Raw genomic sequence first — 19691 nt, 5'->3', positions numbered from 1 at the left:
TGCAGCAACCTTTCTGGGATAAAACAACAAGAGTTTTCACTCCTAGAATCAAATTCCCCTGGTGACTGGGCTCCCAATATTTCCATAAAAACTCCCTGAGTCATCAAATTCAGGCCAAGAAACTGACTGCAGACATGGAATTAAAGATGACCTGTTTTTCCCTGTTCACATTTTTGTTAAGCATCCATTGGTTAACATCCTCAAGCATGGAGCTTTGACATCACTTCAAAAACTCCTCTGTGTTGTTTTCACACTTACTTTCAGAATTGCATAATTTTCCCTATAGAGGTCAAATCCCTCAATGAAGCTTGTTTGGGCAGAGTCTCAGAAGATAAAGCTGTGAACGTCTGTATCCTGAGTTGTCTGGCTAAGAGCAATAAAGTTCCTTGTGGCCCATAAACATGTTATGGTGGATAACTTCTAAGATAATCCTCATTTGATATGGAAAAGTTTGGAACATACTGAAAGTGTTTAAATGACGATTATGGACTTTCAAGGCTCCTACTGAAGTCACAATACATTTTGTAGTAGAACAAAAGGCTGCCCTAAGCTCAGTAACTTGTTGAGGAAGAAAGATGTGACTATAAATGAATCTGTTGAGAAACCACTGTCTCCACCTTCACTGCATGCTGAGACTCGAGATATTACCATCACACTGCTGGGCCTCTGTTCTCCTTATCCTGAAAATCTGTTTAGTCACATCCATCTCCATTAGGGGTGGCTAAATCCTGAGCAACAGCTAAAAAATGAAGTTCCTGCTCAAATGTGCTAAAATCTTCTCTTACTATATATATTCTTTACACACTTTTCATTTTCTGTTCTCCACCAAAAAGAAGAGCAGAAAATGTGATTGTCCCTCAACAGCACTGCTGATTTCCTCCTTTTTCCCTTGTATGTCTCCAGGGGTCCGATAAAAGGAAGAAGCTGAAGGTAAGGGGGAGCTTAAGAAAATTTGGAGGAAAGGGCAGTTAAGAAAGGGATGGCCAAAATAATTGCAGGAGTCTGAGGTGGCAGAGCAAGCAAGGAAAACATTGAATTTGTCATGAGCAGCTCAAGCTAGAAAAAACATGCATGTTTTGGACAGTGAATATTATTTATTGCAGTAATTTTAGAAAATTTATACAGCTTCAGCATAAATACCTGATCTGTGGTTCAGTGGTATATACATTTGAAAGCAGGATGGTTGACCTCAGCGTCTTCCTCTGACCTGGATAAAGGGCTTAGGTTGTACAGCTTGGCAACATGGTGGATTTTCCAGACTTCCATGTGATGTTAGTTCAGTCACTGCTGAATTAATTTCATTAACTTCTCTGCTGTGGGCATGACATGTCTGCAAATGCTACTTTTTCTGTGTCTATTCATTGGGGAATCCTCCAGGTCCAGTAAAGGAGCCACCAGTATCACAAGTTGTTGCAGAAAGTGTTAGGAGAGCATGAGTAAAATGGGATGGGTATTCCCATGGGAATGAAAGAGTAAGGAAAACCAGAAGAAAAATAGCCAACCTGTGAGCATTAATATTCTGAAACACCCTTTTGAAGGGAGAGGGAAGGGAAGAATGAATTAAATTTTTGGAGGAACATATATAATTTCTGATAGAATAATTACAGAATCTGAATAAAATAACAGGTTTTTTTTGGGAGGGGAGGATAAAGGGAATAAAAGTTTTATTTTTAAACTTCAAAAGTAAATTGATCATCTTCTCTGTGTAATATTCAAGGTTAGCTATTTTAGCATTCCTGTCTCAGTCAAAATCAAAAGATCTAATTTCAAGAGTATTTGAAGAGCCTTTAGAAATAAGAAATACCAGTATTGCCTCTGCTTTCAGAATATCACGGAACAGTTGTTAAACTATGAAAACATATCACAGAATAAGCTATAATTTGTGGACCTTACCTTCCTACGATGGGATGGCACAATAAAATATGTTTCAATATTATGCTTCTTCAAGAAACTATTTCTTTCATGACCATGTCCTGGTTCTACCTCGTAGTCCCCATTTAGGCACTCTAAGGTGGTCTTTGTAATGTGAACTTTCCTGGAGAAAAAAATTGGACATTGCTGTTCAAAGCAAAGATACATTATGACCGGGTTGCGACCGAAATACACTCCTGTGCAGAAGTTCATAAAGAGGCCAAATTATGTGCAAAACCCTATTGTTGATGTAAAAAATTTGTTTTCTTTAGCCTTTTCAACAAAATGAACATTGAAATATTTCTGTTACTTGCATTTTCTAAATTTGAGCAGAGTGAACAGAAAGATAACTATTGATTGTCCAAACACTTGCAGATTTGTTGATTTGTATAAAGTGAAAGCCTGCACATCATCATCTACATTGTGTGGCTTTCTTAAGCATTTACCTCACTGCCTGCTTAGAAAAGCATCTTGCTGTTTGAAACTTGTGACTTCACACTCCAAATCTCTCCTGTGCATAAAGGAGAAACTTATTTTTCTGCTCCTCTTCACATCTCTGACTTGTTTCTTTTAGTCACTCTGTTTCATAGACAGCTTTCTAATTCAATTTGTTTTGGCAGCATAGCCATCTTTGACACTATTCGTGAGTTTTCTTATCCTGAAAACTTCACATTTTCTCCTGAAAGACCCCTTTTATTTAAAATGTCTTCACAGAAGATATCTGAAAATATGTTACTGCTTTCCTCTATTAAACATGTCTTCAGACTTTTTTCATTGGAAAGCCTTAAGGTAATGAACATACAAAACACACTGCCAAAATTGTGTAAGGTGGACATATGTAACGAACAGAAATTCACTCATCTTAACCACAAAAATAAAGAGGTTCCATTGTCCCCTTCTTCAGCAAATCATTATCTTGTAAAAAACCGACAGAAGATGGTAGGTCCCAGTCCAAATGTGAGTTGCACACAGAAGTACACCCACGTACCTTTGCAAAAGTATGCATTTAAATTGGGTCCAAGGAGCACTTAAAATCCCAGGTTGTGCCCCATGAAATGGCTGTAGGTCTATGTGCTACTGTATCATTTGCACACACACCATCAACATTTGAGTGCATAAACGGGTATTTTTTCTATAGCACAGTGCTAGTATTGGAAATCTTGCCATGTAAAAGGAGTAAGACACACACCCTCAATATGTGTAGAGGTGCAAGGGTAAAAATGTCACGAAATAATTAGAAGGTTTTACTTTTATAACATGAAATGGTGAAAATCTAGCATTCCTGCATTCCTACTCTTTATATTTGGCAACCTAACCTATTACTAATGTAAATACCAAGGTAATTTGGGGAATTCTGCAGGATAGATCATACAATACATTGCTGTTATCAAACACAACCCTTCTTATTGATAGCAATTACGCTGCAAATGCCTCAAAGAAGGAAATAAATCCTTCAACCATACAGGTTTCTATTTCTTTTTCTATGATTCTTTCTCAGACTTACCCAGGCAGTCCTCCAGCTTCCATGACATTAGCTAAAGTCACGTCATTTGACCAGACATCATATTGCCATTTTCGGAGACCCAGGACCCCACAAAGCACCCTGCCTGTATGCAATCCAACTCTCATGTTGAGATCAACCTCTGTGGCTTCTGCAACAGATCTGGGATAGACAGCATTAGAATATTAGTCTTTAGACAATGACATTGCTCTTGATTTTCTCTTTCTTTCCTTCCCCAAAAGTTAACATATATATATATATATATACACACATGATTGAATAGACAGGATATTTTAAAAATCTCAGATTATATATTGAGGTACTGTTCCTTTCCTTCACTAGTTTCAAAGCCCTGGTTGTAATTCCAAAGAAATAATTTTCTTGGTCATATATTAATTACGGTTAAACCAAAATCTCAGTATCTGCAGCACACTGGGTTAAAAATATATTTTTTTAAAAGTTATTGTCTCATGTATGTGGTCACAGTTTAGATTTCTGATGTTCTTTAAGTTCATAATTTAATTAAAATTTCAGTTGAATGAAAACCTACTTGGTTAAAAAATAATATTTTTTTTTCCAATTGTCTCAGACTGTCAGTCTTCTTGGGTAAAACTTCTTTAATATTTCGTGTTTTCTCTTTTTTCAACGGATATTTTTTCCCGTTATTACTGCTAGGAAAGTGTTGCAGCTACTAATAATCATACAGAATTGTGCTGCACCTTCACGGTACACACAGCTAAGCATCATTTCCTATGGTGAAACTGAAAGGGCACAGACATATTTAAATGCTCTTACACTTTCTGCAAATTGAAAAGGCAAATGAATAAGCAACAACTCCACTCTACTATGTTCTAACTGGTTCAGTTACCCAGTTACAGGATTATAGGACAAATAAAACCAATAAGTCAGTGCAAGAGCAGCAGATGAAGAGTGATTAGAAACACGAATATCTTTCCAAAGCTCCTGCAAGAGTGGCACAGAAACCACCTGTAATTATGGATTTGTATCTGTAAATTAAACCTAACCTGTGGAGATTTTCATTTGTAGCTGGAAAAGGAGGAATTAATTGGCAAAGTCATTATTAAAAGCATTTTTAATTTTAGTGCCACAGTAAGGAAGGATTCTTCATTTCTGTGAATGCAGGCCATGCTATAACTTGCACTCCACACAATTTATGAACACTGAAAAAGAGTCTTGAAGCTAATAGTCTTACACATTACCTGCAGAGATAACATTGCATAAATCTTTGCAGCTTTTTCTGTTACAGAGATACCTGTCATTCCCCGGTTAAGTTGTAGTCCAAAAAGATATAATATTGGTGAATAAATGAAACTGACTGATCAGTGTAAGACTTGATTTTTATCAGGTGTTTAAATTCAAAGTTTCCAATGCATTTAATAGGAGAAGATCTTAAACTGAGGCTCTGGCTGTAATTTTCCTTTGATCTCATTTGACAAATATATTTTTTAAAGTCTCATCCAGCTACACGGGATTTGGCAGAAACATTTTTAGGAAGACTTTTCAACTATTGCAGGAGCAGTCACTGTATTTGTCTCTTGTATCGTTGTACTTGTTTAAATACAATTAATGGAAAGGGCAGCATCGGTCAAGATGTGGAGTAAGCAGCACAAGATACTTGGCCTCAATTTAAGTAAGGAACTCTGCAGACATGAAGTGCTGAAGTATAAACCATGTCAGCCATCACTAATGCGAGTAACATGGAGATCTCTTTTCTCCCCATAGATGTAGGGATACCACATTTTTCAGTTGTGTTTTATGCAAGAGCACAGAAAGGCTTATGCACAGCTTTCTGAAAGACTACATATTTCCTTGTCCTATTTCTGCTTGCTGCAAGTCAGCTTTCCTTTATTCAGTATCTGTTCTCAGTAAAGCCTCAAAAAAGACTTCAAGGAGTCATAAATGACTCAAGTGTTACAGGACTTACTGTGTACACTGTCTGCTTGACAAAGCCTTCAGAAAATGAAAGGAGCTAATAATATAAGCCACCTAATGATAACTTAATCTTTGTATCTTCACCTGTGCATGTGTATTGTGCCATTAACAGACTGACCTTACACAAATATCATACCCTGCAGGCCAAAGCCCTTCAGGATTACACCTTGCTTGCCTGCCTATATTCCCCTGCATAACTAAGTAGTATTAGGTTGGTGCAAAAGTAATTGCAGTTGTGGACCATGAGTTTTAAATCATTACAACTAGTTTCAGACACATCTTCATAAATCAAAATAGAACCTTTATAATCAAGACATTTTTGCCAATGAGAAATAAGTTTGTTTATTCCTGTAGCATGAAAATGCATACTTTGGGATTCGATGAAGTCTTGGAAAGCATTTTCTCCATCCTGCTGGTTGTGGAAGCGTTTTCCATGCAAAAAGTTGTTGAGATGCTTGAAGAAGTGGTAGTCATTTGGCAAGAGGTCAGGTGAATGTGGTGGATGAGGCAAAACTTCGTAGCCCAACTCGTTCAACTTTTTAAGTGTTGGTTGTGCAATGTGTGGTCAGGTGTAGCTGTGGAGAAGAACTGAGCCCTTTCTGTTGACCAATGCCGGCTGCAGGTGTTGCAGTTCTCAGTGCATCTCATCGATTTGCTGAGCAGACTTCTCAGATATAATGGTTTCACCAGGATCCAGAAAGCTGTAGTGGATCAGACTGGCAGCAGACCACTGGTGACCATGACCTTTCTTGGGTGTAAGTTTGGCTTTGGGAAGTGCTTTGGAGGCTCTTCTCAGTCCAGCCACTGAGCTGGTGGTCACTGGTTGTCATATAAAATCCACTTTTCGTTGCACATCACAATCCGATTGAGAAATGATTTGTTGTTATTGTGTAGAATAAGAGAAGATGACACTTCAAAATGACAATGCTTTGGATTTTAGGTCAGCTCATGAGGCACCCACTTATCAAGCTTTTTCACCTTTCCAATTTGCTTCAAATGCTGAATGACCGCAGAATGGTCCATGTTGAGTTCTTCAGCAGCTTCTCATGTAGTTGTAAGAGGATCAGCTTCGATGATTACTCTCAATTGGTCGTCAAGTTCTGATGGCCGGCCACTATGCTCCTCATCTTCAAGGCTCTTGTCTCCTTTGCAAAACTTCTTGAACCACCACTGCACGGTATGCTCATTAGCAGTTCCTGGGCCAAGTGTGTTGTTGATGTTGCAAGTTGTCTCCGCTGCTTTATGACTTATTTTGAACTCCAATAAGAGAATTGCTCAAATTTGCTTTTTGTCTAACATAATTTCCATAGTCTAAAATAAATATCAAATAAACAGCAACTAATAAGTCAGCAGCAAAAAAACATAAAGCGAGAAAAGTGCATGCAAATGATGTATAGCATAATTGCATTTGTTTAAGAATGTATTCCAGTATCAAATGGCAAATTTCAACAATGCAAAAAACACAATTGCTTTTTCACCAACCTAGTAGTTAATTATCTTCTTTGGAGAACATGCAAGTGCACGAGTTTCTCTGTTCACAAATGAATGTTATATTTTTCAGATTTAAAACAGTGCATAAAACCTCTGGCTAAATCTAAGTGGAAAGACAATGAAATTCAAACATTGATAAAGACCATTGTAGACCTTTGACCTTGCCTTGTCCCAGCCTGCTTGAGAGGGGGAAATTTTATCTGCTTTTAGAAATCTGAATAGCTAAATGAGAAATGAGCAGAGAAATACAACGTGGCTGATCATACTACTTGTTAAATAAGCTGGACTGTATAATGTACCAACAAACCATAAAGCAGAATCTGAAAACACTTTATGTTTTGAACAAAAGATTTCCAGAAGTAGTCACTTAGTAAAAAATCCAAATCAATAAAACATTTCTACATTTTCCCCAGAAACTACAGTATTTTTCAGGGGTGCTTTCACCACTATTAAATTTGAGTAGGAAAAAAAAAGCTCATGAACAGTTTACTAAACTTTTGGATTTACCTTTAAGATCTGTGTGCCCTTTATGCAGTTAATTTCCATAAACACACCCTACTGAACTATCAAAAATGAGGAATGTTAAGCAACAGATAAAGAATAAAGGCAATTAAGTTTTGTTGTTTGAAAACCTTTTCTGCATGCTTTCACAGTACATTGCTCACCCAGAGCATTGCAGCAGAGAGCTAGGGCAGAGAGCCTGAGCTGTGATGGTCTGATGGCTTCAGTGGTCAAGAGGCTGACTTTGACAGAGGTGCAAGCTGACTAAGCTTTCATGAATGGTAGACAGCTTTCTCCACTTCTGAAAATGCAGTTGCTGGTTCTCCCAGAATTCAAGTTCAACTCACTCCTGCCAGTCCAAACTTTCCCAGGCCTCAGACCTCTGGAGGACCAGGGAAAAAGCATCAACAGTGTTGACATCAGGAAAGTTAGTGTTTCTGTCTTCTTCCTCAGACAAAAGATCACACTTGTCATTTCAGCTGGGCTTCCTCAAATCGGCTGCTGTAGTTTCTCTCCCTCCTTTAGTGCCTTTGGTGAGCCAACGACAAAACCCATAGGAAGGAAACAATTCAAGCATCAGCCTCCACAATGCCCCATGGAACCAAGCAGCAACACAATGTGTGAATGCAAAATAAGCCCAACTTCCATCTGTTACTGGAGGAGTCATCCATATTAGATGGAGTAATCCGTATGGGATAAACTCACCTATGTGACACAAAGAAGAGCTGATAGACCCCATTGTGGTGCCCAGATTTCAAGAAGCAAAGGTTCACGGACACTTTCCTTCAGACCTCTTCAAACCCCCCAGGGAATAGGAACATTCAATCCAGGGGGCCAGACAAGACCTTTTCTAAAGTAATCCTCTCCCTCCTCCCCCTTGTAATATATATAGGTTAAACTGAAGTAGTCAGCAGCAGCTCCTGTGATCTACAAATGTGCTCCTACTGTGCCATGGTATCTGCTAATGTAGACATCACTAGTGATGAGGCTATTGGTGCAATTCCCTCTGAGTCACTACTAAAATGGCATCCTAGTAAGACATAGTAAGGAATATAATGAGAATGCATCATTTATGTGACAACATGAATGACTACAGGATCCTATTACACTTTTGACAAGTTTGTGAATGTTAACTCAAAAGTTTTGGCCCAGTCCCAAATCTAGTATTTATATCCTACTCACCTAGATTCCCTCCTCATTTCCAATTGGAAACATTACAGTTCGCTTCTTGCCCTATGGCATTATTGAATGCATTTAAATAACTCCCTCGTTTCATCCCATTTAATCTCCTACGAGGTTACATTTCTGGACTAAGCCAAAGAACTGTTTAATATAATTTATGCCAGTTGATGAAGTGCTCTGTAAAGAAAGACAAACTATGGCTAAGAATGTATAAAATTTCCCCTGTAACACTAGCTCAAACCTGAACTCTAGCCAGTTTATGGGAGAGAGAGAGGGAAGAGCTTGGGTAGCTGGGTAAAATGTTTCTACATGGCAATTAGGTAACAAATGTATCTATTTAGAAGGCAAAATACTGTAGTAGATAGAGTGGAACCTTCAAGTGTGGCAAGCAATTTAAGTAAGATGAAGACCCTACTTGGCCTAACACATTGTTCAAAACCAAGGTGAGGACAATGTCTGCCACATTAGAGTAACACCTGGCACATTAGAGGCACTAATGAACTTGCCCGTTTTTATTATATTACTAACAAAAATCTGACATTTAAAACTCACCTGATGAAAGCAACATCATTAGTATCCAATACTTAACTTCCACTTAAATATTGCCATGATGGTTTAAGTGACTCTGAAGTAGAACAAACACCTGGCCTGTACTGACTCACTGACACAAAACTCATTGGCAGCAGAATTTTTTTTGAATAGGAAGAGAATATAACACTATCCGTTTTGTTGGGGTGTTTTTCAGAAAAAAAAATCCTCCCATAATGGTTCTGGTCTGAATTCAACTGTGTCCTTGAAAAAAATACTTTGTAGAAGGCAGATGAAACTGAAGATTTTAAGTATTTTATAATGCTATTTGAAAATTACCTTGAAGATCTCAATCTAAAGGTAATGAGACAACATTCTCAGATGATACTTACATGCAGCACCATATTCTAAGATAGTTAAGTAATAGTTATATGGAATATGAAGAGCACAGAAAGTATCCATTTATATAGAATCAGAGAATCACAGAATAGTTTAGGTTGGAAGGGACCTTCAAATGTCATCTAGTCCAACCCCAACGTGAAATGTGATTCAGCTGACGGATGTCAAAAGCATGCACCAAGATGTGCTTTTTCCAGGAAATCAAGAAATACAAACTTCTAGTGGCTGGTTGCTGGATCTGTGATTTGACTGATTCTAATGTTATAATGAGTTCATATATTTGAGTTCAGGGCCACAAAAATTATCAGAGGGATGGAACACCACTTCTATGAGGACTGGCTGAGAGAATTGGGGTTGTTCAGCCTGCAGAAGAGAAGGCTCTGGGGAGACCTTATCGCGGCTTTTCAGTATTTCCAAGGAGCCATAAGAAAGATGGGGACAGAATTTTTAGCAGGGCCTGTTGCGATAAGACAAAGGACTAAAGGACTAAACTAAAAGAGGAGAGATTCAGGCTAGACATGAAGAAGAATTTTTTTACAGTGAGAGTGGGGAAACACTGGAACAGGTTGCCCAGAGGTGCGGTAGATGGCCCATCCCTGGAGATTCTATGATCTCATACAATTCTATAATTCTATGCATAACCATACAAATAGAAAATAAAATATTGCATTCCAACTTCACTGTCATAGGCTCTTCACTTCTCCTTTTCATTTGCTCAACATATTTTCAAACAAATTAATTTGAGGAATTCACCTTCTAACTTCCGTTTCTGTGAAGGAATGAAGAGTTTCTTTCCTAATATTCAGCAGAATCTATTTCCTGATTTGGAGATTTTTGTGCAGTTGGCACATGCTTCTGTCAACAAAAGAACCTCACCCAGAATCCACCAATAGCTGAACAGGTGATGCTCCACTTGCAGTAAAGGAAAATATAGTACTGCCATCCAGGGCAATGGTACTTGGCATGCATCATCTTCCTGTTTCCTAACATAAGCAGAACAGGTGCATTCATTTCACTAAAAGAAACAATATGCATTGAACCTGGATCTTACAGTCCTTACTCACTCTACTAATTCCTCATGGAAAAAAAAATTTGGATTAATTAATTGTGCTTATGTACTAAGGATGCAGAATAGGTCTCTAGCCATTCAACAACCCTAAATAAATCTGGCACTCTCTTACAACCTTGTCTCTTCTCCATCTTGCCCTCTCACCATGCTCTGGCCACTGACTATACTGAAGACTTACAATTTATAAATTCTTCAAAAAATAAAATGCTGAAATTGTCAGTTAGTCATCTTCTACCACAACATCTGACTAAACATTTCTAGATAACAGACTATAGCCCATCCACTCAGAATGAGAGTTGCTGGCGCTGAAAGGGGCCTCTGGGTCAGAGCAGACCTCCCCGGTCAGAGCAGAATGTTGCCCAGGACTACATCCAGCTGGGTTTTCAATCTCTCCAAAGATACAAACTCCACAATGTTTCAGTGCAACCTTTCCAGTATGTGACCACCTCCACATAAAACAACAACAACAACAACAAAACCAACTTATATTTCAATGGAATTTCTTGTATTTCAGTTTGTACCCATTTCCTCTTGTCCTGACACTGGAAACCACTGAGAAAAGTTTGGCTTTGTCCTCTTTACACCCTCTCATTAGATATTTGTTTGCATTCATAGAATTCTCCCTGAGCCTTCTCTTCTCAGGGCTGAACAGTTCCAGTTCATTGCTTCCTTTTTAATTCAACTCCTTTTTCAAGTTTACATTATAATGACAGCAGCCAAAAAATGATAATATAAAAAGGGAACATGTTTAATTTCTAATATTAATAAAATTGAAACATTCAAAAAAGGAAAATTCAGACAGTTATATCACTACCTTATTTGTGTACATGAAACACAGCACAACTACTGAATTAAAGATTAATGCTAGATTTAAAAGAGGATGAGAGTTTTCCAGGGATTTAGTAAAAAAAATACTTAGGAAAATGTGTACAAGACCTGTACATGTAAATATGCTTCCAAAGGCCAAGGCTTCCTAATCAATGGAGTATCCATATACTGCTGGAAGAATGCACATATGCATCATCTGCAGACTTAGGATATTCTTTCAGGATTTTATAGTATCATTTATTATCATAGATTACAAAGTCTTCTATAAATTTTGCAAAGTTTACAATGATGATGAGCCTGCATTGAATGAGAGGGAGAATATGTATTCATTTGCCCATCTCTTTACACTCTGAGAGATTTTATAAATGAACTTATAAATAAAAACACATGGATTGAGCTAGAAATGACAATTAGCCTTCAATTGCTTTAGGTACTCTCCTTTTTTATTATGCTTTCAAGTCCTCTGTAAAGAAAGCTCAGTGAATTCAGGGTCAAAGAAAAGTTTAAGGTTGATATCAAATAACAAAAATGTGTGGTAATGTCCGTGTTCCCCTAAGGCATTAGCAAGGTTTGAATCACTAGCCATTACTTCCAGAGAGATAAACCTAACTTTCTTGAGCAAAACTTACAGTGAACTCTGTGAGAGGATCATAATACATTCTTCTACAAAAACAAGACTCTCCAGAAAAAAGCACAAATTTGATTTGGAAAAACAACTTCTTTGTGTGCATATATGTGCATAAACACCCTCACATGCAAATGGAAGACATAAAATACAAGATGTGGTAAAAGCTTTATTAGGAACAAGAAAGAAGGTGAAATGTTCCAAACAAAAAATGTATAATCTGAACTGGTAAGTCTTATGTTTGCTTATTTGATATATTTTTTCTTTATTTAATTGTTTGCTATTCATTTTAAAATTTAGATTACACTGTGGTCTGTTCACCTTCACAGAGAAGGCAGGTCTTCTCTGTGTACAATGCAAAACTTAGCAATTAAGTGAGGGGAAGCAGAGCCTTGAGTCAACTCCATATTCCCAACAATCCAGCTGACAACAGAGAGAAATAACTGGCTACTGGAAACAGTGGGCAAACACTTTCCAGTATAAAACAGGTTAAGGCTCTTGTTGTGACACACTTGTGCAAGCTCATTTCAAATGTAATAGCAATGTGTGGACCAGTATTTATTTACATACAGAATTAACACAGATGTGCACTCCCTCCTGCAGCCTCCCTGTAAAACGCACACACAGAGCAGTACAGTAGTGAAGGTATTTCCCATATTTATCCCTTTCCTCCTATGTAATGAAATAAACCTCCAACTTTCACTAAAAGCTCATTCACAGTTCTCTCACATACACATTTTTCACCTTGGTAAAATAATGATCAATGCAGAGCTCTCAAGCATGAAAAAATATTTTGATCAGCAAAGTGAATTTCACATTACATTTCTGAAAAGCAAAATAAATTCAAGGATTAAACACGACATACAGAAACGACCACCAAAAAAACCAACGAGCTATCATTTTGAGAATACAAACGCATATACGAAATGCATACATCAGGACTGGCTTTGAGTTTATGTACTGGTGTGCAAAATGAGTGGTGTTTATTGCTGTAAACCAAGAAATTGGACTCCTTTGTGGCAAATGGCAAGAGGAATATTTCATTATTTCCCAGTATATTTCTGTTCCCTAGTCAGTACATTTATGTGACTCTGCATATTCATACTCGTGCACTTTTTCCTCACAGTGATTAAATGGAAAATTGATGTCTAGAATGACTCCTCCTAAAACCAGTATCCTGTGACCTGAATGCAGCAGTGTGAATTGCTAGATGGGCAGTGCTAGCAGACGCTGGTATTTCTCTGAGAACACACTTCCTGAATGCCACATAGAAGATGTTGTAGCACTCCTGTCTGGGTTCACTGTGCACAGTACTTACGTGATGGTGTCAATCATATCTAGTCCCATTTCAACACAGCAGTGGGCATGATCTGTTTTGGGCTGGGTCAATCCTGATACACAGTAGTAACAGTCCCCTAGGATTTTTATTCTTCTGCAGTGGTTTTCCTTTAATAAAAAACAGAATGGAAAAAGTTTTACGATTCAAATAAATATTCCAATATTTAGAAGATAAATTCTTCTCCAATACTATGCAATCATTGAGGGAATCCTCTTGTGGTCAAATGAAGTAATCACACTTGCAGATCGGAAGATGCAGTCAGTTTGCACTACCATTGAATTTATCTCCTGTTTCCATACAATTTGATTTCTACGGCCAAAGACATCTGGATAAATCCCTCCTATTTTGAAAAACCTATGATGTCATGTCATGATTGCTACATCTATCTGAGCAGAAAGTTCATTTCTAAACAAAGAGCACATAACAAAAGGCCTTCAACAAAGCAGTGCCTTTAACTAACAAACTATGAGGAAACATGACAAGATGATGGTATTCCTTGCAGCTAAACTATGGGGACTTGTACCTATCCAGAGTATGGCACAGAAAAGTAAATAACCTGATTAAATGAATCCAACTTAAACACCTGGGACTATATCAGTAAGAGACATGCAAAATCAGCATTGTGAATATGATGAGAGAGGATTAACAAAAATCTGATTCCTTCCCCAGCACTGTGCTATATAGACTTGACTTCAGTGGCACAGAAAGGAGGAGAGGAAAAAAAAAAAGAGAGAGCTGTGGCGGGAAAATTTAAAATTTCTGGAAAAAAAATGACCTAATCATACTGGTTTAATGTCTTATACAGGCACATATTCTCATCCAGTCTCCTGCCTACAAGAATCAAAATCTTCCTGAGTTGACCACACTCTCCACATCATTACCCATATTCCAGCTCAGAAGTGATGGCTATGTCTACAGCAATCCCTTTCTCTGACATGTCAGACACCAGCATTTGGGGCTGGTTTTTACACTCTTTTTCAGCTGCAGGCATTCTCATGTCTGTCATCTTTGTAAATGTTTCTGAGTATTGAACAAATATTATGAGAACTACCTCTATTCAGGAATGGAAGAAGGCATGCTAACACTGTTTGGGAAAATGGGTTTATCTACTTCTTTTTATAAATTAAGCAGTAAATTCAGATCTTGAACCAAAGAAGAGAACAATCCTTTTGGCTATGCTTAAGTAGTAGGAAAGGTTTTTCTGAGAGTGACTACTAAACATTTCTTCTGCATTACAGCAGGATTTTAAATATACTGCCAATTATCATTGCTAAGATATATTTTAATCAAGCATAATTATTGTAGAAGCATTATTACTGGGGCCTTAAAATATTCCCACAGCCTATAATCACAAATGCCTCACCAATTTTGCTTAGAGTTTTAATTGGATGCTTTGAGATCCTTGGCTAAATGGTATTATATTAATAAAATAATTATTGCTGTACACAAAATAATATGCAGAGCTCCAAATCTATCCTGACACAAAACAGGCCTTCCAAATCAAGGTTTTTGGACAAAAACCACTAAGTTTTTTAATAGAAATCCCCACATTTTCTAGTAGAAACCACTAAATTATACTGCCAAAATAAGCCATTAAAAAAAAAAAGGGCAAATCTTAAAGCAGTAAAGGGCACTAATTAGTTAAAGCTGGAACTTACTTTCCAAAATAAATCCAGTTTTGACTCACACCTTACAATCCTCTAATAAAGCCCTTTTCATCTTCAAATTTCACGTGCATGATCTGTGGCCAGGCAATGGCTATTTGACCCAGTCAAAAGTTATTCAGAAAAGCCATTTCAGTAACCTGTGCTTGACAATAAAATTGATCAGTGTTCTCTCCTATTCAGTGTCTACCTCCAAAATGGCTTATTTCTAATGACTTAGTTTTCTTAGAGAGCTTCCTGTGCTATAGAGCAGTGCTGCACATTTTATAACAGGATACACAAAATTACTGTCAGACTGGCACAGCATGATCTAGCAGTCTGGTAGATAGATTAAGAAAGGAAAAACAAACAAACAAAAACATAACAAAGCTTGATCCATTACCACTTTTTCAAGTCAGTTTATTACTTGTGCAGGAGAAAAAAAAAGAAAATAAGGACTACAGCATTTTCTAGAGAGAGATAATTTTGATGGAGGACATATGCCTAAATCACCTGCTGTTTTTGAAACCACCACTCTGTTCCTTATCAGATGTATCCTCACTGTCCTTATTTATAACAAACAATTAATATACAGTAATCTCTAGAAAAAAATCTTTGTTTTCTTTTTCTTGACATGTGAAGCAGAATTCCAGGAAGAAGAGGCAGTGCAGCTTTGTAATATCAATCTTTTTAAGGATTGATATGCAAATTAACAAAACAAACCCTTTCCCTCTCTTTGTTTTGTTTCCTCAGCAACTTCCAAAGAACCCTTTGACACAGCAATATTTTTCACATTTGTGACAGTGATGAATTCAAGTGTAATAGTTACAAATTCCAGTCACAGTTGATACAAGCAATGTCTGTTTAGTAACTGCTGATTATTTGGTTTTATGCACATGATAAAAAGCACCAGAGATTGCTAGCACTGCATCAGCCAGGCAGCTTCCCCACCTGCAGTGCCTTACTGAGATGTTTCCAAGCGGATCTGCAGAATTCTCTCTGGCACAACTGTCAGTCACAGGGTTTGTCAGTGTGGAGGTCCAGCTGGGAAAGCAGAGGATACTTCAAAGTTGCTAAGCACTTTCTTTACACTTTCAGACAAGTACTTTATAAAGAATTTCATTCTACCTCTGTGTTAGGTAGAGTAGGGAGGGCCTTCTGTTTCAAACAACTCTGGGTTTTTGTTGTTGTAGGTTTTTTTATTTAAATGTATTGTGCAGACAGAGTGAAGTCTGCCAACTTAGCAAAACTGGAAATTTGGACCATTATCTCCATATTCTTGTACTATACAAGTCAAATAATATTTAGTATATTTGGGATGAGGGTTCTTTTTTCAATAAAAAGTAAAGTGAAAATAATTTATGGTTTGTAAAATATATATATTTTATATATATATATATATATATAAAGGTTGTCTCAAAGAAATAACAAAGTTTAAGGAGCTTGGAGACCTCTCCCAGCTAGGTGTTCTCTTGAACAGAGAGACTGTACTGCATAAATGTAAAGTCTTTTAAAGGAAAATCTTTCTCAGATGTCAGATTGCAACAATTCTTATTGTTTCTGCTGGATTTTTTATCTTATCGGCTATCCAAGTAAGTATTTGTTACATAAATAGATCCAAAGTCAGGGATGCTCAGTACCTTATTTTTATTTCTTGTAACACTGTCTGGTAGGAGAAGCTTTAAAGCTTTTATTTATTTTAGAGATGACAGATGCTAATCCAGGAAAGAGTCCCTGCTCTGTCTTCTGTCACTGAAACAATCTATGTATTTCTACATACTCATGTGTCTTCATGGTATGTGAGTACCTATGAAAGTGAGCCAAAAAGGAAGGTCAGCTGTATTACAATTTTAAAAGCTAAACATTGAACTTCTCTCTCTCATAACTCCACTAACTGCAGTGGTATTACACCAAGGATGATTCTGACTCTGTTTGACTTAATTCCAGTATCTTTTATGTTTTTTATACACATCCATTAATTTTTTCTGCAAGGCTGCAAGCAACCTGATTTGCAGGTGTTCTCTTCAGACTTTTATTGTCCTATCCTCCTGGAATCACAGTCTATGAGTAGGAGGGATTTTATTTATCCATAAGTTAGAAAGACAGGTTTTTTACTGTTCCTACTAATAAAAACTGCATCAGCTAATGTACATAATAAAGATCTTTTACCATATTCAGACAATTTGGATTTAGTTATGCTGTGCAGAGTAACATAAAAGATTAATAAGGACTACAAAAAGATGCAACTCGAACCCTACCAGTCTTACACTTTTCTAGAATGCTCTTGGACGTGAGCAGTAGTAACATTTAGTTTTGTTTAGGCTAGAAAAATGTGAACAGGAGTTTGGTCATTACCTATGATGCTTACTGGTTGCAAAGTTAGAGTGTAAAAAAAAAAAAAAAGAGAAAACCAAAACCTGCACATGTCCAGGTTCAGCTGCTTACATGTTGAGGTAAAAGGGAGGAGATTTGTTAGGCCTGGACTTACACTGAAGGCTTAACTTTATCAGGGGAAAGCTTTGGCATCCTCACCAAACCTCAGACTTCAACATTAGTGACATGTCTGGATATTGCCCCTGCACAGCTGCAAATTAGCACAAGAGCAACACTGCATGAAGCAGAGGAGTGGCAGGAGGTGCACTGGCAGCACAGTGATCTCTTGATCTCAAAAACCCTTCCTGCCTCCTTCATCCATTCACTGTCTGAAACTGGTTGAATCTGTGGAGTAATAAATATTGCCTGGCTCCCTAAAAAAAAAAAAAAAGTGTTAGCTCAATGTTTTCTTCAAACATTGAAGAGAAGTCTTGGGTAAAGGGAAACCATCAAAATGCAAATCTCTGATGGCTCAGTTTTCACTGAGTAGACTTAATTCTAGGGGGACAGTGGTTAACTATGAGGGCTGAAGAAGGAATATACACCACTCTCCTGGCCCTGCCACTGCTGTCAAGAACTTAATCACTGAAGCCAGGCAGTGCCACAGAGGGGCATGGTCACCCTCCTTTACAGGAGTTCAATGAGACAAGAGGGAGATCACAGTGACCCTGAGGAAAGGACCCATCACAGAAGTACTTTCATGTTGTTCCTCTTGTTTTCCTTACTTGGTTTATCAGTCATTTTGGTTTGGAAAGCCCCATTCCAACAGCTTGCTCTGAGCAGCCTGCTGTGCTCAGAGCTGAACTGTTTGTATCAGGCAGGCAAAGGGGATCAAATTTTCAGTTTATATTAATCAGCATGGCATCATGGGTTCAGTGGAAGTACACTAACTTACACCAGCTGTCCCTCTAATCCTCAGGAATCCAAGCCATAACTCAGTAATCCAGGTTAATAACATGACAGTTACAGTCCTTTCTTAGTTATTACAGTATAAAATGACTATTTGGGAAAAAAATGTGATAGCAATAAAATGCATTCCCTATTTATTTCTCTTCACAAATCTAGAACTTCATTCTACTTTGTCCTGGGTTTGGCTGTGATAGAGTTAATTTTCACAGGAAGCTGGGAGGGGACACAGTCAGGACAGCTGACCCAAACTAGCCGAAGGGATATTCAATAACATATAACATTCTGCTCAGTATATAAACAATCTCAATAGAAAATTGGCTTAGAAAGGTTTGAATCACTCTAGAAGTCAACATAAATTTATCTATACTACCTATGTTTATAGAGACACAAAAGAAACTTGCAGAAGGGATATCATTTTCTACTACATCCTCTAAAGCTGGAATGATGTCTCTATTCAGTTTCATTAAATTCATCCATGAGATTGGAACAGAAGTGGAAAAAACCTATATTTTGGGTATCATGCTGTGTAAATATATGAACCCATACATATATATGTGCATTTACAATATGTACAGACACACAGTTCTGAAAATTTACCTACACTGTCTTGCATATATACACGACATATGTGATAAATGCAAATTTTAATATTCATCCTCTGCACTATTGATATACTAACCAAGTTGATTCTGCTTGACAATTATAGGTCAGATACCTGTTTTGAGCCCCCCTTTCAACAGATATGAACACAGACTGGTCGAAGATACCTAGGTGTTGATGCCTGTTCCCAACATTACTAGTCCAGTCCTTCCTTTACACAGAGGTATAGTGAATGCCTTACTGTTCCAAGCACATTTGAAAGGGAATAGTACAGTGTTCTGCTGTTAAGGAAATGGTGAAGGACAAGCCATTCTCCTTCAGGATCGTAGAAGAAAAGGCAGTGAATTAGATGGAGTTAGCTGGAAAGCTGTATAGTGCAACTAAGCAATACGATATTAAGTTATTTATTTAAGCTCAGTGCACAGTGGGAGGAACAGATCCTTTCTGAGATATCAGCTTGCATTTTTGATATTTACACTTTCCCACTATACTTAATTTCCCTATAAAATTAGGCAAAACAGAAAAATCTTTCTATTTTTTTCATTCAGCTGTATTACTTTGTGCACCAAAGAGCTTTAGAGAAAAACAAAACCAAAAACATTCCATGGGAAGGACCACCCAGAGAAAGTCTCTTAGACTGCAGCAGTATTTACAACAGCACAGCTAGGTACAGAAAAAGATGAAAAAATGGTTTTAGATTCCCATGAAAAAACACTCCTTAGAACCCTGCTTTGAATCCGCTTTGAAAGGGCCCTCTTTCTGTGCTGATGAAATGTGAGCCTACTTAAGCTAAATTCTCACAGCTAAACCTGTGAAAATCATAAAATCACAGAATCAGA

At 37.5% G+C, this 19691-nt stretch overlaps 1 protein-coding gene across 1 annotated transcript in view; it reads right to left on the bottom strand.

The window, feature by feature from the left end:
* ADCY1 (adenylate cyclase 1) overlaps nt 1-19691 on the bottom strand; it is a 150481-nt gene that overhangs the window by 50785 nt on the left and 80005 nt on the right. The window contains exons 5-7 of the mRNA XM_065628679.1: nt 13307-13434; nt 3416-3574; nt 1894-2035 (exon numbers count right to left, since the gene is read on the bottom strand). Coding sequence (XP_065484751.1) covers nt 1894-2035; nt 3416-3574; nt 13307-13434 — 429 coding nt within the window. The remainder of the gene's footprint in view (nt 1-1893; nt 2036-3415; nt 3575-13306; nt 13435-19691) is intronic.

The sequence above is a fragment of the Caloenas nicobarica genome, chromosome 2 (genome assembly GCF_036013445.1).
Source record: "Caloenas nicobarica isolate bCalNic1 chromosome 2, bCalNic1.hap1, whole genome shotgun sequence".
Lineage (NCBI taxonomy): Eukaryota > Metazoa > Chordata > Aves > Columbiformes > Columbidae > Caloenas > Caloenas nicobarica.
This window is presented reverse-complemented; position numbering and strand designations above follow the sequence as displayed.